We start from the raw sequence: 18,620 nt of genomic DNA, 5'->3' as shown, positions 1-18,620 counted from the left end.
AAAAAAAAAAAAAAAAAGAATAATTCCACGGAGTTGTAAGAGTTTATCCCTCCTAACCATTTGTCACATGAGGCTACAACAAATTCAAATATACACAGCTCATTTTGTATTGCTCATTTCACGTTTCTTATAAATTACGGTTGTATCCATCGTTTTCCAAAATCCCCTTTTGGGAAATTGTTAGAATCTACACGGGGGTAAAAAAAGAAAAAAGAAAAATTTGCACATTTATATTAATTTGTATGAACATAAATATGCACACTTTTGCGATATGAGCATGTACGAAATAGCTCTAAAAGTAAGATCTGCATAAAACTCAAATGACGATAAAACTAAGTCACATTTTGCGATTTTTTTAAATAACCCCTTAGTATAGTCCCATATATCAGCCACATCATATTTTTGTTAATGAACGGTATCCCAAGAAATTCGCTCGAATGCTTATACTGCAATGAAGAGGAAAAATATGGCCATGAGTATATATATGATTCCTTTCACTTTGTCCCATTTATATGTCCATTGCTTCTGCCCTTTCAACTTACCAAATAGGCTATGATAACCATGCAGCTGCACACATATATGGGGTAAATCGATTTTGTTATTCTTTTATTTTTCGCCTCTTCCTTAAGCATATGGTGATCAATTATGGATTTCACGTTGTTTATGTTGCTGAAAAGGGGGATGGACGAACCGATTCCTAGTCAATGGGACACTTCCAAATGCACATATGCACATATGCACATTTTTCACGTGTCTATACAAGCTGCTACGTCCCAACATCCTCGAAACTCTCCTTCGTACACTACCAAGTGATAAATTAAACACAGGGAATTGTTCCCCACGAAACTTACTAAATGTTATTCGGCTCGAAGTCATTAAAGTCAACGAAGCATATATCGTACTTGTTGTCGTTTTTTAGAACCTACCAAGAAGAAAGAGATCGACATTTGCACGTAACTGTAGAAGCACAACGAAATAAACATACAGAGAGATAATACTTTAATAATGCGGCGCAAAAACAAACAAAAAAAAACACGTCCTACGCATTGCTCTATTCTACTATACGTCTTACTTCTAGCAAATTCTTGTCATCATTAAAAACTAGAATTTCCTCCGGGTCGTTTATCTCACATTTTTCTAACCACCAATTGATCTAAAAAAAAAAAAAAAAAAGGATTACATTATAGGTAGCTACTCTTCTCCTCCCAATTTGCACCCATTAAAATAAGATAAAAAAAAAAAAAAGTTATAATTCTCAAGATAGAAATGTGTACGCCGAGATATAATTTCACCCGTCTACGTATGATATATGCCTCATTTTACCAAAATTTTAAGCTTCATGTCACTCTTCTTAATGTTAATTACGGGGATAAAAAATTTCAGCTCATCTGAATTTTTGTCCTTGGCAGTTTTGCTTTTTAAGGAATACCATATATGCAAAAAAAAACTATATATGATGGAAGAACAAACGGAATCCTGTGAAAGAAAAAATGATACGTGAAAAAGTAACTCCATAAATGTTCGTGAAAATGGCGAAGAGGAGTATTTATCCATCCAATTCTCTGTTTCCTTCTCTACTTTTCTTACCATATCTGCCGTTATGTTCCCAAACACAAACACAAAATGCACATGCCCATTGGACTCCGTGTTTTTGGAGTATTTACTTAAAAAATATTTACATGAAAATAAGTAAACAGATAAGGCGTTCTTCATGTTGGAATTTATTTTTCGCATAATATCACTGTACGTTTTGTAGTCTATGATGTCTAATATATGACTGTACTCGATTCCTCTCTTTTTCTCATTTTCCACGATGCTTTTTATATTTTTGAAGTCATCCTTTCTCAATTCTAGCACTGTAGGTGACACCAGAAAAATGTAGGAAAGGGAAAAAATTTTTAAATATGGGCAAAATAAAAAAAATAAAAAGGGGAAAAAAGTTTGCTCATTTTGCCATGTCCTAATATACGCGTCAACACGACAAAATGACACTGCTACTCCACCCCCTGATACTTCACAAACAACACATAGGGCATTTTTACAACAAAGACATTTGTTATTCTACACGGGGGTTATTTACCCATGCATCTGTTCACACATTCCTTCGATGTACATGAACATCATACATATATTTTTTTTTTGTTTGTTCAAATTTTAGATAGTTTCATCTCTGTTTTTTTTTTTTTTTTTTTTTCTTTTCTTACAGTGTGTCAGGTGATAAAACCACGGAGCCTGGTTAGACTCAAACAAATTTTCCTCCTCGCATAATTCAGGATCCTCATAGGAAAATAAATCGTTGTGTTTGCAATTCAACTCATTATTCCGTATCATTATGATGAAAATTTACATAAAATTTTTTGCAATTTCGGGGATACGCTATTATCTATGTGCTTCCACCGAGTATCCTATATGGCTGCACACAAATTCCGATGGGTAATTTTTTTAATTGCTATACTTCTATTTAGCAGAATGTTAAGATAATTTTTTACACTTTAAAAAAATAGATAAAAAAAAAAGATACGTATATTTTACATATGTGTATACATGTATGCTCCTTTCTACATGCACAAAATTTCGTTATAACCCCCAAAGCATGCTTAAAACAACAAAAAAAGAAAAAGCTGTAACACCTTTCTTTTGGGGGTTAAAATAAAAGCAAGTGGAAAGCCCCATAGTACAGAAATTAGATGTGCCTATACAAAATGTTTTTACGCGTTTTTAACACCAAAAAGTATAATCAGAAATGTATATTAAATATGATCTAAAGAAAATTTCACGTGGTTAACACATGTGTACATATATTCTTTCACATACATGTATGCAAATGAGTAATTGTACTCGTGTGAAACCATACGTTATATATATACACATGTGAAAAAGTAAAACAAAAAAATATATACTTAATCATCAGGAATCAACAAGTAAAGCACAACTCGTGGAAAAATCAAAATAAATGAAAATAAAATGAAAACAAAAAAAAAGAAAAAATTTTAAATAGAATATACTTACAGAAAATTAAGAAAATGCATAACTACACTTGTGCTGTACACTTAAATTTAAAAATAAAATTTGGCAATACCGCCCTCTTCTAAACACAGAACAGGATTTATTTTATTGCCCTACTATTTCATGTTTTTATTTATTTTTATTTTTTGTTTTATCACATTCAGGTTGTACGGATAAGAACCAACAAGTTCGTGCTTTTATCGTTCTTAACAGAAGTTGTATTTGTCCCCATAAGATAAGTTTTTGTTCACAAAATGACCTACATATATAAATGTATACACATATATACATGACGCATGAAACAAATTTGCACTTCCTTTTTTTTTCGCTATGATGCTTTAAAATTAGTCGCTTGAAAGCAACGAATGGTTTATCATTATTCAAATATGTAGAACCTCTTATGACAAAGAAAGATTCTAACGAACATCTCTAACCATGAAATTCTTGCGCAACAGTTGTTTCATCTCGCAAAAATGAACGAACAATATGTTATATAAGTGCAGATGCACGTGCGCACGCAGGAGTGTATGTATGCTTGTATACATGTGCGCCAGGATAAATCTTTTTTTTTTTTTTTCTTTTTTTATGCAAGCCCAGTTATGACCACTTCCAACTCGTGCAATCATTTTTTAAAATTTTCCCCCACGCGCACAATACCCCAAATTCTTCGAGCCTCTACCTGTTCATCCATACGATTGCGCACAACATAATAATGGAAAATATATGCTATCGCTGTTCCATATCTGAAGAATCGCTAAGCGATCATGCGTACCTATATTTCGACGGATATTTTTTAAACGATTTTAATAATGCTACACCAGAAGTGAAAGCAAACAAAAAGAGTAGCATCTTTTTAGACAATGATAAAAAACGGTTTTCAAAGTACGTAGCGGATCAGTGTAAGAACACGAAAGAAGGAGACTTGCAAAATGTGTATAAGAATGTGTACACGAATTTATACCTATGTAAAATGTGCAACGGGCTACACAATATAGATTTGATACTTTTCTACAATAAGAATAGTTGTTTCCATCATGAAGTGTTAAAGGGAAATTTCCCTATCAGCGCAGAAGAGGAAAAAAACATGAACAGTGTATTTAATAGCATAAAAAATATACTTGACCTTCTGAACAATATTGATATAGTTTTTTTTTTCCTCTACTTACACAAAACGAAGCAAATTTTTTGCCAAGTGGAAAATGTTACACATGACACATTTCACCGTAATTGTGAACGTATAGAAAAGTACATTTTAATACCTCCCAAAAAAAGAAGCAATAATATTTCGAATAAACAAATCCGAAAGACATTTGCATATATTTTGATTTATTTTTACGTAACATTTTACCATAAAATATGTGATAGTGTGTCCCTAAGTGTGGCCCAAACTGAATTCGTTATCAATTTGTACAAACAAACTATGTTAATTTTTAATGTTAATACAGGTGTACACCATACCGTAAAGAGCAATCAGTCGTCTGAAACAGCGCATAAATGTAACAGTGCAAAATATCGCCTTTACAATAAAAAAAGAAAAATAACCGATGAAAGCGGTGTGGATGAAGAAGCTGCAATATTGCATAATGACGAGGTTCACGATAATGAAGATTATGCCAAAATTGACGAAGAAAATGAAGACGTAGAAAACAAAACAAATGCCACAAGTCCGTCCGATGAAGGGAAAAGTAGAGAATCAGAGTTTTCCCCCGCACCTCCAACCCTCGATGTATACATATCACTTAACAACTTATGCATATGTGGCTACTACAATAAATATAACAAAGAAATGTCACAAACCAAGTGGTTCATAAATAATGAATCCCAAAGTGCATTGTCAGTGGAAGAATGCATTTATCACATTTTTAAAAAAACATTCCGATCCACTAATGAGGTCTTTATGGCATCCGGAAGGGAAGACAAAGATGTGCGAATGATGAACATAGGAAGACCCTTCGTCTTTGTCATGAAGGAAACTAAATTCTCCTTCCTAAATTTTTACCTGTTTTTTAGTAAGTTAAAAAGGATGGAATTAACTGACCCTGCTTGTGGTACCTCCCTCGATATTAAAACAATAGATCAGATAAATCACTTTCTTCAACAAGGAAAATGTGCAGGTGACAATTCTGTAAGAGAACGCGTGTCCATATTGAACGAGGACAATTCCCTCCTGCAGAGAATTAACAACAGCTATGCACTGATAAACAAAAAAGACACCATTTCATTGTACCATTTAGACTCCCATAAAGTTCTTGCAGAACAAGACAAGGGCAAAACTGTGCAGGAGCAGAAGATACACAGTTTGAATATTTCGCGTAACTACAATAAAGAGCTAGAAGTGCTGCTATCAGGTGAGTCCATCGGAGCAAACGAACTGGGAAATATTGATCCAATTGAGAAAAAAGATCCTATTTACCCAAATGATGCCAAGAAAAACTGCGCAAACGCAAATTGTGACCCTCTTAACGGATGTGTAACCCCAAATAAAGCGGCCAATATGGACATCTTAAAAAAAAACGTCACACATAATGCCAATCGAGACTCTAATATGAACAACCTTGTGGACGTAAAATTCAGTAACGTTGCTTTTAGCACAAATTATGCCTTGATAAAAAAAATTATGAAGTATGGTGAAGAGAGAAAAAAGGCCTATAAATGCATTATATACCACTCCTCCCCAATGACTAAAGAAAAAATACAAAAAATAAATCAAGACATTTTAAGTTATGATAAAAACGACAACTGTGTAATTAGCGTAATACAAAAAACTCCAATACGGGTACTCCATAGAAGGAGCCTACTAAAACGGGAAAGGAAAATTTTTGAATTCAATCTTGTTTTTGTTCATGAACATTTTTCTTTATTACATTTATTGGCGCAGTCAGGGATGTATATAAAAGAGTTCGTTAATGGAGACAGAGGAAGAACTTTTCCAAACTTGAAGCACTTTTTTGGGCAGGACACGTTCGTTAATATATTGAACTTAGATGTATCAAGTTTTACCTACGATTTAAATGTCCAGTAGGGGATTTTCCACTCCGTGTGGTGTGCACACACGGGTGTGATCCCCCTAGATGAAACTACAACGTTGGTATTCTTGCCCCCTTTACGCATTGGCCAATTTTCACCCATTCGTTTGTGGCCATGTACCAATTTATGCTCATAATGGAACAGCGAAAAAAAAAAAAATAAAATAAGACCATTTTAATTCCCAGTTCTGTCTGTCCACATTGGGGATATACCTAAGCGATGTAATTTTTACACCTACAAACAATAATTTGTTAATTCATTTTTATCCTTCCCCAATGCTATATGTTTGTCATTGCAGTGTTTGTTAACTCGTTTTTTTTTTTTTTTTTTTTTTTTTTGAAAACACTTTTTGTTCAATTTGAATTATACCACAATTCTGCTTGAAGTATTTGCGCCCCTTTTGGGGAAAAGCCTTCACTTAAAGAGACACATAATTCGGTTCACTACCTCCCCACTACAATCACCTTCACGTAACAATGTGGTAATGAAAAACGTTGTGCAACTTTAACCATGTTAACAAGGTACATATAACAAAATCGTTACATTCTTCCCGTTAAAGGGATGTCCAACATAGAACATTGTATGTGCTCGGGGAGTGACACCTTACCCCACACACCGCGTTCTTTGGTGTGCCTCCGATCCTTTCGAAGATGGTCGTGTACAAAAAGAGTCAAAATTGGAATAAAGAAAATTGAAAGGCTATACGCTCGGTTAACTATGATAAAATGGGAGATTCTCCAAAAAGTTTTGCGCTGTCCGTAGCTGTGTGATTGTGCTCATACATATACATATACATGTCGCAACAACTCAGCAAAATAATCAATCTCTTTGCGTACACACTTGGTACACATTTATTAACTCTTCTTTTAACATAATAACACAACTCACGCTTTTGAAAAACCCAAACTGCACATTGTACCCATCAAAAAAAGATAACACTGAGCGCAGGAAAAACAAATGTTGCACGTAGTGAACTCAAGGCATACATACAGAATGCAACACATATATCCGTGTGGTGCAATTCTTCCGGAGTACCCATATCATCTAGCAAACTGTTTTTAATTGTTCGTTTTCCCTGCTGCATAACTCATGCAAATGTAGCAATGAAGAAGGGTGCAGTTATTACCAGCACGCGAACGAATAGTTTAAAAAAAAAAAATTTCCTTAAGAGGATGTTTACTTGCACATGTTATTTTCTCCGTTTTCGCGTAGCGCCTGAAAATAGTTACCCCTTTTTTCAAATTTAAAAACGCCTCTCAAGTGCCGGTGAAAAATAGGTTTGCACATAAGGGAGTTTTGCCCGTCAGCACATTGCGCGATAGAAATTCAACCGACGTACATACATATATGCATACGTACATAGTACTTATTTATATTCACCTGCCGCTTCCAATCTTTCCATTTTGAGGCGCATAACGAAGAGCTAACTCCCTCTTCCTCAGCCACTCCTCTTCTCCCGCGTATTTAGGCATTCTACCAGCACAGATAAGCAAACACATTTTTAACACAAAAATATGTGTGCTCTTGAGGAACGACTTAGGCCTCCGTAAGTGCTCCCGAAAAGGTGAGAACCATCTCGAACGAGCGGCCTCGAGCGTAATCAATCAACAGTGCCAAGGAACACTTATAAAAAAGGAAACCAAAACGGTCAAGAATAGTAACCAAAAAGGAGTGAAAAACAGCCTTAAATAGGTACTTCAAAGCGAACGAAGAGCAAATCGCCACCCGTCTTACACGGTACCTCCTTCCCCCAGCGAAACACACACACTCTGAAAGAAACCCCCGAGTATACAAAAATGGCTTCGGGACTTTTCAATCTAACAAGAACGAACCTAGCAGGAAATCATATCTACTTAGGAAAATGGCATGACTACAACCAGTGGAAATATATCGCGCCATCGAATTTGCTCGCCATTATAAAACCAGTGGAAAAAACCAAAGTGATCAGTCCACTTGCCACTAAAGGTCAGGATGATGTGTTTACATACCTAAATGGTTCCTATCACGGAAAAATAATAACAATGAATGATTTAAACTCGGGTAATTCAAAAACGAGTAAGATCAGAGGAAGTGCCTTTCACGGCCCTGAACGAACGGATGTCTTCCGATTAATTTTGTTTAACAGGTTAAAACAAAAACACCCACAGAGAATCGTTCCAGACGCGGAACACCTCAAAGATGCAAACAAAGTAGAGGTATCAATTGTCTGGTTTCTATGGTCCTTCGTTTTATTTTACTGCACCATGTGCATGTACGGAAGTAATTACATAATAAAACACAAGTCCACTTCGTTCCCTTGGATGCCCAAAAGGACAGATGGATCCAAGGGAGAGGGACCCATGTTCTGGTACCTCGAGTAGTGCCTCTCTCCCTAGCACACACCTCACTCCTAGAAGCGTACTCTTCAATTGGATTTTTCTCCACCCACACATATATTATTATTTTTTTTTTTTTTTTCACTTTTATTTCACCATTCCGTGACCCTTCTCTGCGCGTGTATATTTTTATAAATTGTTTTTTTTTTTTTTTTTTTTTTAGTATGGAATGGAAAAATGTAACATACTGTAGAAAAAATTTAAAAATTGCAAAAAGATGCAGCAACCCAAATGCTTCTAACACACTACGCATGGGAAAAAGGCAAAAAAAAAAATTTAACACCATGCACAGTGAATACCTGCGCAGTAATGTGCACATCTGTCTTTTTAAAAAATTGATCCCTTCAAAATGAGAACCACAGTCGCTATGAGTCCTCTCCATGGGTGGACGGTTCTTCTCCAAAAGAGGGGCCTTCCGTTTTATGCATCCCTTTCATGTCATTCACAAAGTGGGTGTTCCTCCGGCAGTACACCCCAACTTCTGCAACACCACTACACCGTCAGCTGAGCCTTCTGGTAAAGTATATCCACCGACTCTGTCAAGTTGTTTATAATTTCCAGAACGTTCTGGTACATCTTCGTCTCGGGCATATCCTCATAGAGAATCAAAATTCCAACGTTCTGGTCCAGGGTGGCATTCAGCTTCTTGTCCAGGATCATTTCGGACAGCTTGGAGATAATTTTGTTCAAGTCTAGGTTCAGTTTCTGGCCGATATAGTTCAAGTCAATGCAGCTATACGCCTCGATAATTTTTAAAATATTCTTTTCCAGCAGCAGTTCGTACAGCTCCTTCAAGTAGTTGTAAATCACTTTGTCCACATTTATTAAAAAAATATTAATTTTAATTATATTCTCAAATACATCAAGTGATCTGTTCTCGTAACACTTGGATATGTCCAGCAAAATTTGAATTTCTTTATTGGGAATGTAATTTAATTTATTATGTTCACACAAGATATTATTGATATCCTTCCTGTTGTTTTCCTCCAAAATTTTGCACAGAAGCATGTACTTCAAAGGGACAATAATTTTTAAATTTTCGATATTCAAATTCAGACCGAAATTACCACATATGGAACTATCCTCGGGAAAAATAAAAATAGGGTTATCCACAATGTTGGTACTCGATTTGGCTTCTAATAAATTGCCATAATTATCCAATGTCAAATTTTTAATCATTTCATAATTTAACTCAATTGGGTTGGTAATGCAATACACTTTTTCTTCCTCCAGTTCTTGGTAACTAGAGCTAATATTACATATCACATCGCTGTATATTAAGTTGGCATTACCTGAGCAAATATTAATTTCGTCCAAATTTAGGATGCTGTTGCTGCTATCGTAGTACTCATAGAAGGTGTAAAAGGACAGTAAGAACGGACTAATTTGACTTATACTTTTCGTTTTATTTTGCGACGATATCGTGCTCGTGTTAATTATGTTATGTATTATGACCGCGTAAAAGTCGTTATTCTTTTTGCTCAAAAAGTCTAATGTGTTGTTGTGGCTATTATAAATATACGTGTACAACGTTTCGTAGCATTCGTACAAGTAAATGTAAGCACTTCTGTAATCCTTCTCATATATAAATAATATTCCAGAAAGCAAATCTATTTCGCTATTAATATAAATGGCCGTGTTTATAGTATTGGCAATGTTCTTAGCAAACGTCAGTGATGCTTTCATCTTGGTCGAATTCTTTAACAACATGTATATTTTGGTTTCCACAATGTACAGTTCGAGTAACAACGTTTTGTCGTCCACCTTCTTCACCTCCTTTAACAACCGTTCGATTAAACTCAGGGCCGTCTTATACTTTTGCTTTAGGATAAACAAAATGATTATTTTTACTTCTATCCGGCATCTTAAAAAATTCCTTTTCTTTTCATATGCCCAATTCATGTACTTTTTAAATATTATATACAGAGTACTCACATTCCTGATCTTTTTTGATATCTTTTCCACGATGTTCCTTATCAACTTGGCTGTTTTCGCTTGAGGTAACACATTAAAATAGTTCTCGTTGCTGGACGTAAAGTTAATTAAATTGTCAATCTCCTTTTTGTTGATGTAATAATCGCATACTAGATATATCAACTTGTCATTTATCTGCATCACCTTTTCGTTCGTCACCTTCTTCTCGAATTCCTCTTCGTTGCTGTTATCATTGATGTGTCTGTTCAACAGAATAATTTTGTTGATCAGGCTTTCGCTCATGTGCGGCATAATCACGTCATCCTTGATGTGGAGGTAGTTTCCTCCACATAGACTCTCCACCGTCTTTATTATCTCATCTTCTATCTCCTTGTACGCGTTCTCGATCTCTTCGAAGCCTTCCATTTTGTCGGACAAAAATGCTTACTTCAGTTGCGGTGTGCGAAGACGTATACGGACAGGTATGCGAAGATGTGTGTAAACCGGTATGCGAAGCGGTATGTATGCTGTAACTCTGCCGTTCGTCTTCGCAACTTGGCTTGCCAGCCGCACTTCCTAACGTGGCATTGCCCTACGGGAAAGCACTAAACCGATATGTACACGGAAATAATCAAAATGGTCCGAAATGATGAATTGGCGCGAATCGTATGTATGCTCCTTTAAACAAAAGCAACTCTGAAGAACTAACAATATTTCTGATATGTACCAAAGCCCAGATCGTAAAGTACAATAACTGCGTACTGTGTGCCACTACGCTTGCTTCACTAACTAGAGCCTTCTTAAAAAGGTGAACAGGCAACAGTAACAAATGTACATTATGTACATATTTGTTAATAATGCCATAACACAAACGTTAAAGGGACAGTTTACGGCCTTATTGATGCATTTTGCCTTTCCTCCCCCTTATTTTTTTCAAATTTGCCTAATCAGGGTGAACATTTCTAAGTACGCATGAACAATCTAATGAAAGGATGAAATTCGCTTTTTATTTTATTTTATTTTTGGGGGGCGGGGGCCTTGATTTGTACATCCAATTCATATGTGTTTAACATGTATATTTTCTTATGCCTTATTCTGAAGGGCACATAAGAAAAATATTTCAAGTGCTTAAAGATAATGTTAATTTTTTAAAATGGTATATGTATGCATATGCATTTATATTTTTAATTTTTTTTTTTTTTGTTTTTTTTTTTTTGTTTTGCGTAAATTTACGGACCAGGCTAAGTATACTTCTTAAACCGTTTGCCGTCACACGCATCGCATAAAAACTAAGCCTCAAACTTTCTCCCCCGCTCTTGCAAAATTTACCCTATTTTATGTTTAGTACCATTATAGTTCAGCACACCTGGCGCAGGCAACAATCCCCTAAGATGTTTATGTGCTTGTACTACACACACTTGAAGTGCCAGCACAACGCCCCACTAACAAATCTTCCTATGCTGTGTAACGTCTTAAAACAAATAACCACTTTCTGTATTATGCTTCACCAAGTGTGCACATACCGCTACAAAAAGGGTGCAGGCCCTCTTTTCAATTCCTTTTGATCTAATCATAGGAACATTTATAATTTTATCATTTTTTTTTTTTTTTTGTTCAAATGTTTAATTATTATCATATTATTAAAATTTTATACATGTGTATATTCATACACGCAATTAAAAAAAAAAAAAATTAAGATCCTATATATACCACTTTAATAAGCACAAAAAACAACAAAAAAAAATAAGTAAAAAACGTAGGTGCAAGAGTACGCAGCTTTTTCAATAAGTCCTCCTTTGAGTAGCAAAACTACCGACTTGGTTAAACGCAAAAAAAAAAAAAAAAAAAAAGGGATATTTTAAGAAAAAACACGACAGTCCACACGGTATAAAGACATATGTTACACATACGTTTAGGTACCAATAGGCACATTCAAATTGGCACAAAAATTGTGAACTTTTCGGAGAGTTTTCAAAATGGAGAGTAATCGATCCCCCCTTGGAGGGTTAGAACACCATATATACACAGACAAGCACAGGCACGCTTATCTGGCCCTATGAAATTTTTTTTTTATTCTTCATTCCCTTAATGCTGCGTTTGGCAAAGTCCACCTTTTTGTCACGATTCTTATCAATGACTTTCTTATATATAGGTTTGTCCACGAATTTGAATTCTTGGTTTACATATATTTCTACATTTTCTAATTCTTTTTTTTTAATATAAAATTCATTATATTCAGAATATTCGTAACGGATATCTTTCTCTAGCTGTTCAATTCTTTCCTTTTCAATTTCCTCTTTCGATTTGACGTTATAAAAAATTTGTTCAATATGTTCATTTGAAATTGTCTCTACATCATTATTCTCCACCACTTCCCATGCGCCAGGTTTAGCACTTTCGTCCTCTGTTACGGTACTGCTTTGCACAACTTGGTCCTCTCCCCCCATGCTACCTTTTCCCTTTTCTTTCCTACCATGCAGAGGTGTACTTTCGTTTTCTGCCCTCTTAAACGATAAAGAAATATTCGCCTTTTTTTTGTTCTCTTCAAAATGTGTACTACTCTTTTTAAAATCGCTTCCGCTCATTTCACATGGGGGCTTCTCCTTTGGGTTTCCTTCATTCATTGCATTGCTTCCTCCTTCACTCGTATCACCTCCTTGGGGATGCGTTCCTGTTGCAACCCTGTCTTCATCTTCACCTACCCCATCGGCCCACTTGGCTGAAGATACATTGTGTAATGTACCATAATGGGTACTACTGTTCACACGACCCCCATCACCCGCAGGAATATTACTATCGCCGCTGTTACTGCCCTGTTGAATAATCTCTTCTTTTGAATTTTCAGTCATGTGCAGCGCGGTCTCTGCCGTATTCATTAACGGATTATAGGTGGCATATTCATTATAACACTGCTTGCTGATCATTTGCGGGTAATTTACGTAATATGAGGGTCCACCCAAATGGGGATAATGCTGACTGACCACGGGGCCCGCACTCACACTCAGATTTGCAACTGCTGCGTGATTACCAGAATTTATGTTATTTTGTGCACCCTGTTCACATCGATTGATGAAGTCCGCCAAGCTGTTTATCCTGCTGAGTGAATACTCCCATACACTTTTCGAGCTGTGAATATTGAAGTAGTAAAAATTGTTAGAGTTATAATCAAAGTATTTGTACCATCCATTTTGCTCCACAAATGATTCATTTGGGGGAATGTCTTCGAAAAAATCTTTGGGTTTTTCATGCTCAATTTCGTTTTTCAGTCTATTGAAGAATACTAAAGAACCCGTATCTTCATGTATCATTAAAACCCACTTTTGGCGGATAGCTGGTTTGCTACTACAGCCAATACTACTTGTGTTATGTCGCTCATTATTGCTGCTGCTCCGATAACCACTTCTGCTCTTGGAATGCGCATTCGAAACATTCAAACTTATGTCGCCGGTTCGATGAGGTGATGTCTCATTTTTATGCAAATCAGACAGCAATTTCTTTTCCACATTTTCTAATTTTCTTAACTCCCTTTCCAGGAACTCTTTCTCTTTCGTTTCCTGTTCCTTCCTCTTAAACGATTCGCTGATCACTTTTTTTAAATTTTCGATATGCCTCGCGCTCTTTTCATGATTCTTTATGTTCACCTTGTGCCCAGACAACCAACAATTGCACGTGGCGCAGTAATGCTTCTTCGTGCTCACCCAGTAATCTGTCATTTAGGCGTTCGTTGGCACGGACATGAGTAAGTTATGTGTAATTGTATGGGCCGTCCTCGGACATTTACACAAATATGCACATAGGTTTGCTCTACGTAAATTGGTACTACGTGAGGGGCAATTTAGTTCATCCTTTCGCACGCAGCCTCCCGGTTGGCATTCCATTAAAATGTACTCTTTCTCGTTTTATCCAAGTCACGAATTCAACAGTTATTCGAATAGCCCATTTTGGTGAGTCACATATATTTTGTATACGCCAGCTAAGTAGTCTTGTATTCTTCCGCCGTTTCTTAAACTCTGGCCATTATAAAATGTTATTTTCACCTTTCTGACGTTTTAAAAAATATTCCCTCCTCTTGCGTGATATAAACTACCTGTCGACATGAATGGGGACACCTCTGCTACTATCACCAATTTACTTTTTTTTTTTTTTTAAATAAGAACAAAACATCATATAACGTTAAACAAAAATAAACAAATACACAAGCAAATTCCTCTTCTAAGGAACGTGCAAATGATAGTTTTTCGTGTTTTCCTTTTTAACAAAAAGAAACACTACCCCCTTGACCTCAAAAAACTGCGCCAGTATTTCTCATGGCAAGCCTTACATATAGCGTAAACGCTTTTGGTACCTTATATACATTCGAATGGCACAAAATTTCCAAACCCTTCTACGCTGCCTCATAGGGGATAATAAACAAAAAAAAAAAAAAAAAAAAAAAAAAAAAATCCTCCCCCCCCATATTTTAACCATACATTTGCAAAAAGCATCGTTTACCTTTCTATCAATTTTTTTTTTTGTTCTTTATTCAGAATGATCAAATGTTTCACATATGAGAAAATTTTTTACTTTAAAATGTTTCACCATTTTTGAGACTTCCTTTACCTTTCTACCTTCAACTCATACGAACTATGAACACTTTAACGCGTCCCACTCTATATGGAGAAGGGAAGGGAAGGTTTAATACTACCATAAAAAAGGACGCAGTTCGTCCATTTAGCTACCATCAACATGCTTCACCACAAGTGGAACAGACACATATACACATGCCACTAGGATATTAAGCCTTCACAAATATCAGGGACATTGTTCCCCATAAGCCATTGCTTCCATTTGTCCATTCGCCCCTGCCAATTTCACAACATCGGACAGAAAGCGGAGTGCTTTTTTTAACTAATTAAACTGTAACATTGTTAATTCATAATTCTTATCTTTTCACCGTATGTTCTTTAAATATGCAGTTAAAGAAAAAAAAAAAAAAAGGAAAAAAGAAAATGTAAAATGTAAAATGTAAAATGTAAAACGCAACGGGTAAGAAAAAAGAAAAAATATTTTTTAAAAAAACGCCTTTAACAACGCTTATGCGATATATTAGTTGGTCTACTTCTTCATAATGGTGAGGTGGCATCTTCCACAGTAGTCTCTATTAAAATGAGCAGCCATCAAGGTGCCAGGTGCACAATTATCACACTGCTTTTTCAATCTAAACACTTTTCCATCGTCCCCAACTTTGTAAAATTTAAGTACAGCCAATTTGACCTTTTTCTTCTTATGTTTCTCCTTTTTGGGTTTCTTGTAAACTTTCTTTTTCTTTTTCTTGCCACCACCAAGTAATGCGAAGTTTAAGTCTATGGTGTATTCCTAAAAGCGATTGCGATATATGGGGAGGACACACAAATGAGTAATTTGGATAAGCACGAAACGGAACATTACGCAAAGAAACGTCCACAGCGTTCCACGCTCTGTATAACGTAAAATGAAACATGCATCTATTCTCCCTTAAGAGAAACACTTCCATGCAGCGAAAAATGAAATAGTAGGCACACCAAAACGTTCCCTCTTACACCAAATAGTGCATACAGAAAAAAAAAAAAAAAAAAAAAAGACGATAAGCAACATAATGTACATTTTTATTTTTTCAGATATTATAAACGCGAACACATTTTATATTCTCATGTCCCTACTTGCTTTTGACATGTTTTATCATCATGAAAAATAAAAATTCTACATTATCGAGGCAGACCATTCGCGGAAAAAATATACCACGTAAAGTCCTCCACACAATACAGCAAAAAAGTGTCGCCACTCAGGCGTCACACAAATGTATTAACGCGAACTAAGTAGCAGATGCCTCTTAATTCATTCGTACACTGAGCTACGAAATAAGTTTCTACGTTTCTCTTTCTTATCTGCACTCCTTTCCAATGGTCACCAAAGGCATGCCACAAATATGCAACAGGTTAATCACGCTCTTAAGATATACAATGAGAGGATGTCTCTCACTAGGGGCGGTATCACGAATGCGACAAATCGCAACTCATTACACCGTCAACTACATCACGTATATATATTAATGACGATTCATTTTTTACTCCATTGTTGTTAATTGCCCCCCTTTTTCAACTTACAAGTTCATTCTCGTGAAGGTCCATAAGCTCCTCGTCTTCCAATTGGCGGCCATTTTTGAACAACCTTTGCACCTCACAAGGGATACCTACACAATTTTTTTTGGGTTAGAAGAAACAAGTATGAGTTAAATATGTAAACACACATAATACGTACGCAGTGGTACACTTAGAGGACGGGCCACTACGAGCAGCCTGGTCCACACTCCACATACGGGGTGAGAAAAAACAGCAGGACAAAAAAAAAAAATAACATCACACGTACAATCTTCACAAACACAAAATAAAAACTCAGCTCAGTTCTTAACATAAACGTAGGGGTATCAATATGTGACACAAGGTTCTAAGGCTTGTATAAGGAGGGATCCCCACATAATAAGCGGGGAATCAAAATAAAAAAAAATAATAATAAAGGGCTGCGATCCATGTATATCGTTTTTGCTAACCTTTCAACTCAGATATCTTCTCCTTCACATCTTTTATGCTACTAACGTTGAATGACTCAATACATAATGAGTCATCATACGGGATGTTTATAAAAATTTGCATTCTGATCTGGTTTTGTAAAATTATACAAGGGAACTTTTCCTTTTTTAATTTTCAATCCTGTTTATTAAAATTCTACAGAAAAATGAAATTAAATAAAAGTATACATTTGGTTTTTTTAAATATGAAAATGGGAGTAATTTTATTTTGCTTAAAAAATTTTCGTTCATTCGCTTAATCATTTTTAAACAGTCCTCGTTTTAAAAATAAAGAAATGTATACAATAATTTTATATAATATAAAAAATAATTATATGCCATAAAAGCTCTTGCACTGCGGCATCGCTTGTACTTATACGCGCAATATGATACGGTATTATTTTATTTGTGTACAAAAAGCTAAATTTATATGCGCTTAAAAAAGTTTACTTAAAAACTGCTTAAGCCTGTAAAATCCGAAGCCAAGTTTATATGTCGCACTGGTGATTGAAGTGGTAAAGGGGAGATTGCCCCTACGGGCATGGCGAAAAGGTTTTGTGCGTATTCCCCATTTTTGCTAGCTTTCCGCAAGGTTCTATGCACCAAATTAGTCACGCGTGCAGGATGATGTATTGCCCTTACATGTGTCGTGGCCGCTTTGTATATGCATATACATGTTCTGCGCGTTATGTAGAAAATTTTGTTCCGTGTTGTTCGAAAGGCTCCTATATAATTATATATTGAAAAGGGGCCAAAACACAGAATCGAGCGGACGCTTTAAAAAAAAAAAAAAGGAAAATCCCCGTGGGGGGCTGTTTTTTCTGTTTTAAGCCGCTTTACGCTGCATACAAAATGGGGTTAGCCAAAACGGTAACAAACCAAGCGAGTAATTCACGGAGCATACGCAGTAGTTGTCACAGTTAAAAAAAAAAGTACATGTATTTATGCCGCATATGCTTATAGTGTAATATATATTCTGTTGATGTATATATACCCACTTTTGTATTTTTTCCACTAAGCCCCTTAAAACGCGCATCAAAGGCAAAATCCATAGAAGCGGGAATGATCCTACTGCGCGTGGAAAACATGATGTGTTCACGAAATCATTTTTCAACTTTCTGCTCAAGTAAAAAAAACGTACATGTTTGTGGTGCTACGTTCTGAGCATGGCAAAAAACACAAGAAACTATAAATATTACTCCTTAATTTTTTTATCTAAACCAAATCACATTTATTTATCGTCAAAATGGTTCATCTTTATTGAATGAATGATGTTGCAACAATTGCTCATCTCGCATAAACACATTTCCCCTTTTTGAGCAATCGCGTGGAAAAAAAAAAAATAATAACATCCCTTTCGACTGGTATTCAAATGTTAAATGGTACGTTTTTATTTAACCAAAACAGCTTTATTTTTTCTTTGTTTTGTTCGAAAAATGATAAACAAAGGAAATGGAAAGTGAAAGAAACTGCATAAGTACAATTATGTGCAGAATGATTAAAAAAAAAAAAAAAAAGGGTAAACTTTGCAAAACGAATTTGGCCACATGTATTGCTAATAAATTGGCATAAGCATTAAACGCACGTGTAAGGGTACACACGAAGGGAACATAAAACACGTATATTGGCTACGTATACGTTCGGACATGTTCATATGTAAATGTACAAATGACAGATAAACGTAGAAACAGTAAAAAAAAAAAAAAAAAAAAAAA

The 18,620-nt window shown here is 35.6% G+C and overlaps 6 protein-coding genes across 6 annotated transcripts; 2 read left to right on the top strand and 4 right to left on the bottom strand.

Moving 5' to 3' along the window:
• Positions 1-127: 127 nt before the first annotated feature.
• AK88_01845 (uncharacterized protein) lies at positions 128-2,331 on the bottom strand (the record flags this gene model as incomplete). The annotated part of the gene is made up of 8 exons (XM_012479480.1): positions 128-187; positions 342-446; positions 543-669; positions 852-922; positions 1,073-1,153; positions 1,324-1,476; positions 1,588-1,856; positions 2,205-2,331. The coding sequence occupies 8 exons, from the start codon at positions 2,329-2,331 to the stop codon at positions 128-130; spliced, it is 993 nt and encodes a 330-aa protein (XP_012334903.1).
• Positions 2,332-3,718: 1,387 nt separating this feature from the next.
• On the top strand, positions 3,719-6,028 carry AK88_01844 (uncharacterized protein; the record flags this gene model as incomplete). Its single annotated transcript, XM_012479479.1, has 1 exon — positions 3,719-6,028. The coding sequence occupies one exon, from the start codon at positions 3,719-3,721 to the stop codon at positions 6,026-6,028; it is 2,310 nt and encodes a 769-aa protein (XP_012334902.1).
• Positions 6,029-7,829: 1,801 nt separating this feature from the next.
• AK88_01843 (uncharacterized protein) lies at positions 7,830-8,393 on the top strand (the record flags this gene model as incomplete). The annotated part of the gene is made up of 1 exon (XM_012479478.1): positions 7,830-8,393. One exon carries the CDS (start codon positions 7,830-7,832, stop codon positions 8,391-8,393), a length of 564 nt encoding a protein of 187 aa, XP_012334901.1.
• Positions 8,394-8,900: 507 nt separating this feature from the next.
• Positions 8,901-10,748, bottom strand: AK88_01842 (uncharacterized protein; the record flags this gene model as incomplete). Its single annotated transcript, XM_012479477.1, has 1 exon — positions 8,901-10,748. One exon carries the CDS (start codon positions 10,746-10,748, stop codon positions 8,901-8,903), a length of 1,848 nt encoding a protein of 615 aa, XP_012334900.1.
• Positions 10,749-12,376: 1,628 nt separating this feature from the next.
• AK88_01841 (uncharacterized protein) lies at positions 12,377-14,035 on the bottom strand (the record flags this gene model as incomplete). The annotated part of the gene is made up of 1 exon (XM_012479476.1): positions 12,377-14,035. The coding sequence occupies one exon, from the start codon at positions 14,033-14,035 to the stop codon at positions 12,377-12,379; it is 1,659 nt and encodes a 552-aa protein (XP_012334899.1).
• A 1,381-nt stretch (positions 14,036-15,416) lies between these two features.
• On the bottom strand, positions 15,417-16,990 carry AK88_01840 (uncharacterized protein; the record flags this gene model as incomplete). The annotated part of the gene is made up of 3 exons (XM_012479475.1): positions 15,417-15,677; positions 16,445-16,530; positions 16,888-16,990. 3 exons carry the CDS (start codon positions 16,988-16,990, stop codon positions 15,417-15,419), a joined length of 450 nt encoding a protein of 149 aa, XP_012334898.1.
• Positions 16,991-18,620: the final 1,630 nt, after the last annotated feature.

This window comes from Plasmodium fragile (genome assembly GCF_000956335.1).
Source record: "Plasmodium fragile strain nilgiri unplaced genomic scaffold supercont1.16, whole genome shotgun sequence".
Taxonomy (NCBI): Eukaryota; Apicomplexa; class Aconoidasida; order Haemosporida; family Plasmodiidae; genus Plasmodium; species Plasmodium fragile.
This window is presented reverse-complemented; position numbering and strand designations above follow the sequence as displayed.